Here is a 12,717-nt window from a genome sequence, read left to right on the forward strand (position 1 = left end):
GACGATGCTCAGACTTTGATACCAAATATTCAACTCTGACATTTCTAAGACATTATTTTCTTTTGCATGACAATAAGGTCAAGTCATTAAGAACATTTTATTGTGCACAAAACTCAATCATTTCGATAGATTAGACAAATCCACTCGACATTGTTTATGTAACTATAATTAATCAGTAGTATACGATATGTTTCTGTAACATGTAATTAACTATCGGTCGAATGGTATTGTGAACTGAGGAAATTTAAACATTGATTAAATGCTAATTGATACTAAACAAAGTACAAACAGATTATGGATAATGGAATATTTATCTTGGCCGGTTGCACAAAAAATATCCAATAATTATTTTATTGATACGATAATTTATTGGCTCCATAAGTTTTATCGGTTTGATAAAATATTTTATCGATAGATAGATAAATATTAAAAATCATCGCACAAATAATTTTTTATATTATTATATTATATTATATTTATATATTTGTGAATATAAAATTATTAACAAATTGACATTTTATTTGAAAATAATAAAAAACAAATATCTCATTATTATGTTGATAAACTTTTATTCATTTTATTTTATTGAACCAAAATCGGGCCTATAAATAATGAATCAATAGTGATTAACGGTCGATAACTTATGGATTCAATAAAGTATAATGGCTTTGTGCAACTTATTTTAATTTTTATCAATTCAATAACTCAATTTATTGGACCAATAACTATTTAGTATTTATTGAACCAGTAAAATTTTGTGCAATTGGCCCAAAACTGTACTACTGTGGTACAGTGACGACTGACCAAATTGGTGGTTATTGGTTAACACAACACTACGGCGACGTTATTCATTACATTCATTGACGAAACGTTTTCGACCATTTGATCACGGAACGTTCTGCTCTCATCAGAATTTACAGCGGCAGCTTAGGTACTATCACGAAGCCGCTAAACTTGAATGATAACGGTTATTTATTAATATTGGGAAGTCGACTGGCATTAAATTTAGGCATCGTATATTCATGTTTTTTTGATGTAGAGTTTACGAAATAAGTAAATATCTTGATTGATCGTTTTAGTGACAGAAATCTATTAAATTAAACCATCATCATTCGATATGTCGAAAAAGAACATTGTGTTTGTGACTGGCAACGTGAAAAAGTTGGAAGAAGTGATGCAAATGTTTAAAAATTTTTACAAAGATTCAGTTCCTTTTAATGTTAGCTGTAACACATTTATTACTTATTTGGTACTGATTTTATATTTTATTACAGTTGTCCAACAGGAACATCGACTTACCTGAACATCAAGGCGAACGGGATGAAATATGCAAAATGAAAGCATTGGCGGCATTTGATATTATTAAAGGTCCATGTATCGTAGAAGATACTAGTCTGTGCTTTAACGCTATTGGTGGACTGCCAGGTAAATTGGTTAAATTAATGATCTTGTCTTGATGATTAATCTTATTTACTTCATTGTTTTTTCACATAGATAAAAAAGTATCTGCTCTAATAACAATTTTGTAACAAATTTATTAAATTTTAACTTTGATAATTGAATATTATTTTCACAGTATGAATTTTTACATATTTGATGTGAAATATTAGTTTTTATTTTAATTGGGAGTTATTCCTTATAAACAAATACAAATTGTGATAACATCTTTTTATAGTATGAAATTTTTTTGATTACTTATTGTGTAATAAAAATGTACTATAATTTATAAGTCAAATGAAATTTTAACTTACAAAGTATTACATAATGTAAGTTTTACTTGAAAAGTAGTTAGATGATCACTATTAATTTTGATCTATTCCTAATCTGTGTACAAAGAACATACTTAAATGTTATAAAAAATTATAAAATTGATAATTGTAGATAATTTTTTAAATATTTTTGGGTTTGTTTTAATTAATGTCTTGTAAAAAAAACATTTAAGCAAATGTTTTATAATTAATATTTATAATTTTTCTAATAATCATTTAAATTTGTACAACTTTTCTTGTAATCATTATTTATAGTTGTTATTTATTAAATTTTTTTCTAGGTCCATATGTCAAATGGTTTCTAAAAGCTACTGGTCCTTTAGGTTTATATCGTATGCTCAAAGGGTTTGAAGATAAAACCGCTATGGCTGTATGTACAGTTGCTTATGTTAATGAACAGGGTGAAGTGAATATTTTTAGTGGTGAAACTGATGGTACAATTGTAGAGCCAACTGCAATCGAGACTTTTGGTTGGGATTCATGTTTTAAGCCAGATGGATATGAGATAACTTATGCAGAAATGCCTAAAGAAGAAAAAAACTTAATATCTCACAGGATGAAAGCAATGTATAAATTGAAAGAGTTTATGGACCACAATGTAATTATTTAAAATATTACAAATAAAGTTTTTATTTTAAATACAATATAATATATTTATATATTTTATATTTACCTTATTAAATTTAATTCCCTTTATTTTATCATTACTGTACATATGTTTCATTAAGATTGGTTTAATAAAATATATTTAGTGTATAGTGATAAAATACTTGTATTTATAAATTGGCTTAAAGAATGTTTAATACTTAAGAGAACATAGTATTTTTTGCAGCCCCAAACTAATAATAATAAATTGTGTTAAATCCAGACTAACTGACACACATATAAATTCAATCTTAACGGCTTCATCCAATAAAATTTCTTCCGAAATAGAAAAGTTGGTTGCGGAAAAGAGATGCCAAATATCACAAACCTCAAAAAATAATTATTAAATTGATAAAGTAAATGACAATCTCATTTTATTAATGTTATAATTTTAAAATGAGTTATAAGCATTTTAAAGTTATAATATTTTACATGGGTATAACTTATTTTAAAATGAAAATACCAATGAAACCTATAAGATGCTCAATATTCTTACCTTTAAGTTTGATAATAGGTAATTGACTCCCTAAGCAATATTAAAGCTAACAACATAAAATGGGTTTTGTTGAACACTTAATTTTGCAAAATGTCATATATTGGTAAAACAAAGACAAACTATTGAGTGTGGGTACTATATTTTCTTATTAAATGTTTTAACATTTTAAGATATTAAAGAACATTAATAATAATTGTTGACCACTGTAGCCAATCACAGCAGTTCACCATTCTGGCGGCCACATGACTTTTGCCAAACATATGGAATAAAGTATAATAATCATATAATCGATTAATTAATTAATTTAAATGATTGATTCATCCAATAGATTTTAATTAAAAAGAAAAGTCTGTAAGTGGAGTAGTTTTTATAGTATTTTATAATTAATAATTAACATTGTTGACATACATTTGGAAGAATGATAAACACTTCCAAGTTTACAAAATAAGCTCCTTCTTAATCTAAATTTCATAATTATTATGGATATGAGCACTTTATAAAATATATAAATTAAAAATTAAACCTAATCTATACAGAGGATGCCAAGCATGCTTATTCCCTTTTAACATTTAATAATGCAGTAACTCAACTCTTATTCTGGGAATTTTTAGGAATATTAAAGACATTATTTATTAAAATTTGGATATTTTTTAATATAATTCAAGTAGTATTCTGTGGTAATAAACACTTTCTATATTAAAAAAAAAAAACTTCTCTCTTTTATTGAAAATTATTAATCAGATGGTTTTTCTTTTATGAACTAGTATACAGATACTAATAATTAGTACTAGTAGATTTGAGTTATTTAATTTTATGTATCAAGGATATTAGTCTAGGGCAGTGGTTCTCAAACTGTGATACGCGGATGGCCATTTTTGGATAATAAACCCATTCAATTATTTAATTCATATCTTCTTATTTTAAAAAACTAATAAATAAAAAATACTGCCTTATTATTTAAAATAAATGTATTTAACGGTATAATTTGGAATCTGGAATTTTCTATATTTAGTTATTAGTGCTACGCAACTAATTGATAATATACCTAAGTGGTACGTAAAAAAAAAAGTTTGAGAATTGCTGGTCTAGGGTTTTATATAAAATATATATAATATTTTGTCTAGCTATAATTTTTACAAATTATAAAATTGAAATAAATTTACATTAATTTTTAAAATTTTAAAATCATTATAGCCTCCAAATCCTACAAACTTATTATTATGGACTCTATTATCCCCAAAACATAACAATTTAATTCTAGTTACTTTTTTTTAATGTAAGAAAAATTGACTAATATTTTGAAAAGTTATTCATTTTAGGAAGTAGAAGTTAATTAAGTAGTAATTAAAAATATAATTTTTATTTCTTTAGTATGTTTAAAAAATCTAAAAATAAGAATTTAATTAAAAGAAAAAAAAGCAAATCAATATTTTATAAATCACTCAAATATGTATTTTCTGTGAAAAATGACTGTTTGGTTAAATATAAAGTACAAACCATTTGTGATGGTATATTGGTATGCACAACCAACATTTTCAACTGTAATTCTGTTGATTTAAATTTTACAGCATATATGAAGGAAATAATAAAATAATAATAATATTAAATTATTTTGTACATATATATATATATACTCATATTATGCTATAATGGATACTAATTCATATTCATACAATATTAAATTTAATTATCATGAGATAATCATAGATAATAAAGAATGGTTATATTTTTCAACTTTGACATGAGCAAAATATGAGTTTAAAAGAATTTGGAAGGATACAAAGTGACAGAATAAAAAAATACCAATTTCCAAATTGAATTTTTCATACATTTAATTTGACTAAATTGTAATATTAAAATAATTAAAAACAATTAATTTCTCATAGAAATATAATTAAAATAACAAGACTATTAAGTTGAAAAAGTTATGTTCATTTATGAACAATATTAATAACTACATTTGTTCATTGTAACTGAATATACTCACATTTTTGTATAATTAAACACTTATAATTAGTTCTTTGGTGACATTTACAATAACGAACATTTAAGATCTATCATTAATTAGTAATATTATATTAATGTTTTTGTTCAAATTAACCATTTAAATTGTCATTACATAAAAGAACTTATAATATAATATATTATTTAGTTTTTTAGATATAAATGTAAATAATTAATAAATTTAAGTATATTGAAGGTTTGGCATGGATTTTTTTTTTTTATAAAATATAGTGAAATGATAAATGTAACAATTATATTAATTTATTTGTAGTTTTGATATTTAGTTGAATAAATTTTCATCAAGTTTTACTTTCTAAGTAGACGTAATTTGAGATACTGTAAAAACTCTTTAAAAATTTAATTTTTAGTAATTTTATAGAAATGTAAGTTACCTATAATAATAAATTATTTCTCCCTGTAATTCATCTTTATATTATAGGTAATGTTTTGTTACATTTTGTAATTCTTGGTATTCTGAAAAAATAGTAATGATAATTGTACATTATAAAATTAAGTTTTGAGCCAACAGTTTTGTGAAAATAATAGTTACTTAACGTGTAATGAAATATTAATTGTCAAAATAAAAATAGTAAGCATTTTTTTTTCAAAATGGTACAATATAAACAAATACATAAACAATTTTTTATAATAACAAACAAACATCAGATCAATTGATTTAATTCACAACTGTTCATTAACACATAGATAATAAAATTGAACAAATCAAAAACATAATATATTAGTAAAATACTAAGTTTATAATAAAATAATGTTCCTAACATGCTAGAACCAGATCGTGCTGTTTTAAGTAAAACAATTTAAGTTTAATAAATGAGAAAGAATATGTAGACTAAGCATTTGGAAAGATATAGAAAGAAAATTAAACGTAATAAAAAATTGTTCTAAAAGGAATGTAAATGAAGTGATGCAGAAGCAATTTAACCTTGGTTTAAAAGTCTAACATTGCTTTTATAAACTTTTCCTTTTTGAATTTTTTTACCAATAAAATAGTTTGAACCGATGTCGGAATTTACATCAATACTAATGATCTGTTAAAAGAAAAAAAACAATTATACATATATACTACCAAGAATAAATATATAATTAAGTAATGAGGTTGATAACATTTTTTGTATTATTGTAGATTAACTAAACTATTAACTATTACTATTAACACTACACAGATAAATAATGAATACCCTAGTATTTATAGTCTCAAGTAACTTACTTCTCCTGCACTTAATCTTAAATCATGGGCATCTCGTGGTTCTTGACTAGTAATAACTTTTGCTTGTTGTATACGTCCCAAAGCTGGAGTATCTGGTGATAATGTTGCAACATTGTCTTGGTCTGACGGAAATCTAAAAATAAAAATTATAAATTTAATAAACTATATATTTATTCATAAACTTATATGGATCAATACATTATTACAGTCGTTCCTAGATAAATTATGATGGCGGCGGCGGCGCGATAACAAAAAAATGGTTATTTTCCATACTTGAAAATTATTACCGAAAATATATCAACAATAGCCATAAAACATTTTAAAACTGATTTTACTTTATAAATTTAAAATCAAATATTCTGATAATATTCTTTTATTTTATAATAAAAAATAAATATTTTATTAATAATAATAATAATAAAAATAAAATAATAACACATCGTTACTAGTTTGGCCTACACCTACTGAAAAGCGCCACCGCCATCTCAATTTATCAAGCAACGATTGTAAAATATTTTAGTACATCATTCATTTTTATAAAACAAAGACATTCTAATTTAACAGTTAGAATTATTTAAAAACTTATCTATTTTTTTTATACATGGATAATAAATAAAAATGTAGTCTATTATTAAAAAAAAGTTATCTATAACTTGCTGAAAGTTAATTGAGTTTATAATTTAAGCTAAATAAACTATGAATCATTTGAATTTTTTTTAACTTGCCCAGAAAGATCTGATTGAAGACTCATTAAAGACTCATGACATTTTAAATAAAAAGCTGCTTGTGTATCGACAAAGTCTAATAAGTGCTGCAAATGTTGAGGGTGTGCACTAGGAACACCTTCCATCAATAGTTTGGTAATTTCTGCCTGACGATCATACTCCTCTTGAGCTACTTTGAGATCATGTTCAGCCTAAGAAAACAATAATAACATAATAAATAAAAAAAAAAATAGAGTTAAAATGAGTGAATAATATCAGCATAACTACATAGCGAACAAAAACTTAAATAGTAAACACATTCCATTAAGTTATTTCCTTGTTTTACCTTATCTATTAACTCTTCCATAGTAGGACCAGAGTCATCTTGCTGCATAAAAATATAATAATATCCATTTAACCATATTTAATTTAAATATAAATTTACAATATAATATACCTTAACTTTAGTCGTTGCAAGCATTCTGGTCTTGCGCACTCGAGTTTTGCAAGCATCTAAGTCAAGTCTATATATTATATAATAATTAGTCAACTTAACAGGCATTCATGCGTAACAATAAATAATTATGTGAATTTGCCTTCTTTTTTCCAATAGTGAACGTTCCTTGACAACAGTTTTCATGTCAGTTTCTAAATATTTATTCATTGGGTTCACAAAACAATCGTTGGCTGATTTGATAAATTCTCTTTGATTAAGTCCCAGTGTTTGCTGTATATTTCCAACTTTTATAAGTGCACTGCCTAAAAATAAATCAAATATAAAGAACATATTTTTTTAATATAAAAAAATTACTTTACCATAAGCAGTATCAGGACCAAAATCGTTCCCAGCTTCCGTCATGGCAATTCCTAAGTATTCTGAGCTACTGAGTCCAGATTTTTTCTTGTCTAAGAAAAAAAGATTTTCCACTCTCATACCTAAAAAATATAATATTTGTAGTACAAAAAGTATAATTGATTATATATCAAGACTAAAAAAAACCTACCAGGATTGGAATTCAAAATAAATTCCATGTTTTTCAATATAGTTTCAGTGTTTTGTTTAGTGTTATCACAAAAAGTGACAAGTTGTTCAAAATTTGGATCCTGTTCTGTTTTCTCTGCTTTACCCAATTTTTCTTCTGTAAACTATAAAACAAATTTTTTTAAAGTTGGTTAAGTATAAACAATAATCTGGATATTTATCATATGTTATAAAATTAGATATCAAAAGAAATTTAATTAATTACTAAGTTCCCACTTCAATATATATTAAAAAAATGTATTATCTTTAAGTACCAATGTATTTGTTTTAATTCAGAAAATAGCAAATTATCAAATAAAATACAAAAATAACATAAAAAACTAAATATAACATTTTTGATTGAAATATGATATAATATATTATAAAAATTAATTAGACTACATTATCTATTTTCTATATACAATTTGGAACCTCTGAATAGCGGACATTCTCGGTCAACGAAAATTTGTCCACTATTCAGAGGGTAAATTTTTAAAATTCATAAAAAGTAAATGTGGTTAAAAAGAAAAAAAATATGCTCTAGGTTAAATAAAATTATAATATTATTATTTAAAGTTTAATTATACGAGTATAATAATTTTAATATTTTAACAATGCATATTTAAATAAATATGAATAAAAATATTGCATAAATATGTGGAACAATGAATGTAATTTGAATTGATTCAAAAGTCACATTAAATACAATATGGAAGATTATTCATTCCAATACTCCATAAAGTTAAAACTTCTGTATTATAAAATGCTACATCATTAAATGTATATAAATAAAACAAATAATAATTAAATTAACAAATCTAGTTATCTCTTTTTTTTTTACTAGTTGGTCTATAACTTCTGCTGTAATTAAATATTTCTATAAACTGGCATAAGTATAAGGCCATTTAGCCGTTCCTGTAACAAATACATTTTCACACATTTTCAAAAATCTCGTGAGTGTCTTTTTTTAGATTTCAGATAAATAAATGATAGGTACGTACTATGTACTATAGTGTACTACGTATACGCGATGAATTGAACTCGTTGCAATAATGATCTCATTAGTAATTTCTCATAATTTAATATCAACGATAATATCTAATAATATTTTAAACACAGGCTCACAGTGGAAGCATAACGTTTTTAGTCGAGCCTACATACATATTATTATGTAAAAATTATAATGTATTGTCTCTATAAATAATAAGACAAGCTATAATAAAGTATAAATATGGTCGTCAATGACCATTTAGACTAAATAAACATTACTTTGTTACAAATAAAATAAAATAAAATTATAATGGTATTTAGTATTGACAAAATTGTCAAAATTCAATAGCTCGATAGATCATAAAATATTACATTATAGTGCATACTGCATAATGTAAGCAAAAACAAAAAAAAAAAAGCCAATGGAGGGATCTGACCCTCACATTCTCCCTTGGATACACCACTGGGTATGCCCTAGGGGGGAAGGGATTATATCCCTCTCATTGATTTTTTTTTTTTGTCGACTTTCAAAAAACAACTTATTAAATATTAGTTGCTATAAACTCATTACTTTTGATTATTAATAAAAGTTATTGCTTATTCATTATTGAGCCACAATCCACAAAGCCCCTTATTCGTTTGAATCACCACAATAAATTCATTTAAATGTATTATTACTTACAACATATATCCCATCCCCATTGATCATTTGTGGGCATACCAGGATGCCACTAATAGCCTTTATTGAAGTACAAATAATTTTAACATATATGATAACATAAATTATAATTTAAATTTTGGTTAAACCTAAATAATATTATCATAGAATTGTAGTTCTTGAGATGCCAATTTATAAAATATGTTTAATATTATATAAGATAAGAAAGTATAAAAATCAGTTATACGTAGATAGTTACAGTAAGTATTTAGAGATTATTTTTATCATTATTATTATTTATCAATCATAAACTTGTCATAACTCTAATGAGTTAAAAATATAAATATCATCTTAAAATTGTAATTAAATATATATGCTTAAACCAGTTATAATATATTGATACTCAAAGTAAAAAAACATATTTGTCATTTAAATATATTCAACAATTAATGAGATATTAATAGAAATACCGCTACTACTAGATCTTTTTTTTAAGGCTCTTAAAAGGTATTAAGTACCTAGGTATCTATAGAGCAATAATTTCTGGTTATAATGTCATTCTGATCTATCCGTAATTCCAAAATCATTAACATCTAATATACTTATATGCTTTTAACCCAGTTGTTAAATATGTATACTTTATTGATTGTTCTACTTTTACTTTTATGCTTTAATCAATACAATAAAATAATATATTAATTAAGTACATAGAAAATTGTTTAAAAACTAGTATGGTAGATTGTATACAACATCACAGCCTAATATGCTTACTACAATCATGAAGCTGAAGTTTTACTAAAATTTATAATTTAAACATGTTTAATTATATACTTATATGCAAATGAAAAAAAACACAAATCTATTAAATTATTTATAAACAAAATATAGTGATTCCAAATTCCAAATATTATAAATATTTAATATTAGAAAATTCCTATAATACATCAGTTGTTTAATCTTTTAATCTGTTAAAATAATAATTTTGATAAAGATTAATAATAATTTGAAAATATGAATGGGAATTTTCAATAAAATTATAAATTTTAGAAGTAGAGTAAATTATAGTACCATATGTTCACAAGTTATTTCCTAAATTATTTATTTAGATTTTAGACTAAAACTATTGTTTAATCCTTAAGTGGTGGTGGAGCAGCTGTTGACTGCAAAACATACAAGTCAATCATAAAGACATAATATATTTGTCGTAAGTATATCAAAACACAAACGTATACCTATATTATCAACAAGGTTCAAAAGATCAATAATGCTGTTATTATTATTATTATTTACTTGTACGGCTCTACTGATCGCGGTGCCAGCATCTCTGAATATCTGTTTTACGTTTTCCATGTCCATTACGACAATGAAGAGAGTTGAAAGACAACTTGGACGACTGAGTGACTGAGCTGTCACTTGTCAGATCGATGCGCAATTCGAATGTCTTATTGGAGATTAATATGATTATAACAACAGAACGCAGAGATCTCTAACGAGTGACGACTAACGAGTATGATTGCCGTGGCCTGTGATTCTGTTCGTGCCCTCCGTGCAGCCGTATAGGTAGTCGTTATCTCGTCTTGGTTAGTGGTCACAAGTTATCCCGAAGCAAATGATACGACGGACCGGACGAAGTGATAGCAACAGCGTAGATAATACGGCGGTACGATATAAATTAAAGCTGCGTGAATGCGCGATAAGAAAAAAGAAATAATAATTATCAATATTTTAGTTTACTTGTAGTATTTGTAGTAGTGATTGGAATAACCGAATAATTAGTAATCGATATATTTATTATTTTATAACCGAATGAATCATTCTAATGAATTTTTCACTCGAATGATTTTTTATCTCACTGCCCGTATACTACTAACTGACTACTTTATAGTTTATACCAATAAAAATAATAATACAATTAGGTAGGTAAATAATTTATAATAAAATAATCGAATAATTTATCAGTTCAAATAATAATAATAGTATAAAATATAAATAGTATAATACTTATGGTACTAATGCTAAATAAGTCTTGTTACGTGCTCTGATGTCCTATACCAATAATATAGTTACCAGTTGCTGGTCCACTAGAGTCTAAATTATTAGTACCAAGTACCAACCATAAGTAAATATTTTAATTGGAGCGTATACAGTTCAGTAAATGTATTTTTATGTTGTTTCCAAGTCTAAAGGGTTTTTTGTTCGATTTAAATAGGGCATTTCTAAATATTGTCGTATTAAGAGAGAAGCCGAAATTCCAGTTGATAAGGTTGTTCTAATATTTTGTGAAACTTTACTATCAAAGTGTTCCCATAATAAATTAGGTTCTTCGTTGATAGGCATATTAGATGTTTCTTTCTCTTGAGTATTTCTCATTATAGAATTAATTTCCTCAGTTGTTTGAAACTATTGTTACTATTTTGTCTAAAATACCCCACTAAATTAAAATGTCAGAAATTGAAGTAACAATGTTGGCACCAGTATGTATTTTAATAATTTCTCTTGTTGCTAAAACGGGTGAATATAAACGATCATTAAATAAAAGTGTCCCGTAACTGTTAAATAAGCCCTGTTGCTAACAGATGTCCACATATAAGTTGTAATTGAAACATTGTCGATACTTTTTAACATAGATTTAAGAGTGTTAGCTATCTTATTATATTCATCAGGTAATAATTTCATGGTTAACGTTTTTCTACAGGAGGCTTATACAAAGGCTGTAATTTTTCTGAATACTCCAAAAATCCAATATTTTCAACTAATGAAAGTGGTTAATAATCAACAGAAATCATTTTAATAAGACTTTTGTCTATCAAACTTTTTTCCACTTCGGATAATTTATTACCTCCAGTCGAACCAAATAATTTTAATTGTCGAGAATGTTTAGGACATTTAGATGTAGGCAAAATACAGGGCTGCTGTGAATTTGTATTAGAACTTGAATTTTCTGATTGTAAATTAAAACTAATACTAAAATATAAAATACCTAATATATATTATGAAAAATAATGTATTTAATATTTATAAATGAGTATAGGTATTATTTATATTATTACAATTTACAATACAGTTAAGATAAACGATAAACATAAAACAGCAATAACGTATTATTATTATTACCTTTTGAAGTATTGTTATGGTAAACGAAATCTTTTTTGCATAATTGACACTTTACGCATTTTCATTAATTTTTCTAAAATGCTCCCAT

At 25.0% G+C, this 12,717-nt stretch overlaps 2 protein-coding genes across 4 annotated transcripts; one reads left to right on the forward strand and one right to left on the reverse strand.

Moving 5' to 3' along the window:
- The first annotated feature begins 948 nt into the window (after positions 1 to 948).
- On the forward strand, positions 949 to 2,428 carry LOC132927543 (inosine triphosphate pyrophosphatase). Its single transcript, XM_060992089.1, has 3 exons — positions 949 to 1,219; positions 1,275 to 1,425; positions 2,051 to 2,428. Exons 1-3 carry the CDS (start codon positions 1,118 to 1,120, stop codon positions 2,377 to 2,379), a joined length of 582 nt encoding a protein of 193 aa, XP_060848072.1. The 5' UTR covers positions 949 to 1,117; the 3' UTR covers positions 2,380 to 2,428.
- Positions 2,429 to 4,716: 2,288 nt separating this feature from the next.
- On the reverse strand, positions 4,717 to 11,081 carry LOC132927214 (endophilin-B1). Of its 3 annotated transcripts, none has more exons than XM_060991704.1 (9): positions 10,806 to 11,081; positions 7,851 to 7,992; positions 7,663 to 7,782; positions 7,443 to 7,605; positions 7,304 to 7,370; positions 7,193 to 7,234; positions 6,868 to 7,058; positions 6,143 to 6,275; positions 4,717 to 5,388 (listed from the first exon to the last, which is right to left on the reverse strand). In XM_060991704.1, exons 1-9 carry the CDS (start codon positions 10,869 to 10,871, stop codon positions 5,365 to 5,367), a joined length of 948 nt encoding a protein of 315 aa, XP_060847687.1. In that variant the 5' UTR covers positions 10,872 to 11,081; the 3' UTR covers positions 4,717 to 5,364. The 3 variants fall into 3 exon arrangements, with proteins under 3 accessions (XP_060847687.1, XP_060847685.1, XP_060847686.1); XM_060991702.1 differs by lacking the exon at positions 4,717 to 5,388 and adding an exon at positions 5,496 to 5,963; XM_060991703.1 differs by lacking the exons at positions 4,717 to 5,388; positions 7,193 to 7,234 and adding an exon at positions 5,496 to 5,963.
- Between the last annotated feature and the right edge of the window lie 1,636 nt (positions 11,082 to 12,717).

Source organism: Rhopalosiphum padi, chromosome 3 (assembly GCF_020882245.1).
Source record: "Rhopalosiphum padi isolate XX-2018 chromosome 3, ASM2088224v1, whole genome shotgun sequence".
NCBI lineage: Eukaryota > Metazoa > Arthropoda > Insecta > Hemiptera > Aphididae > Rhopalosiphum > Rhopalosiphum padi.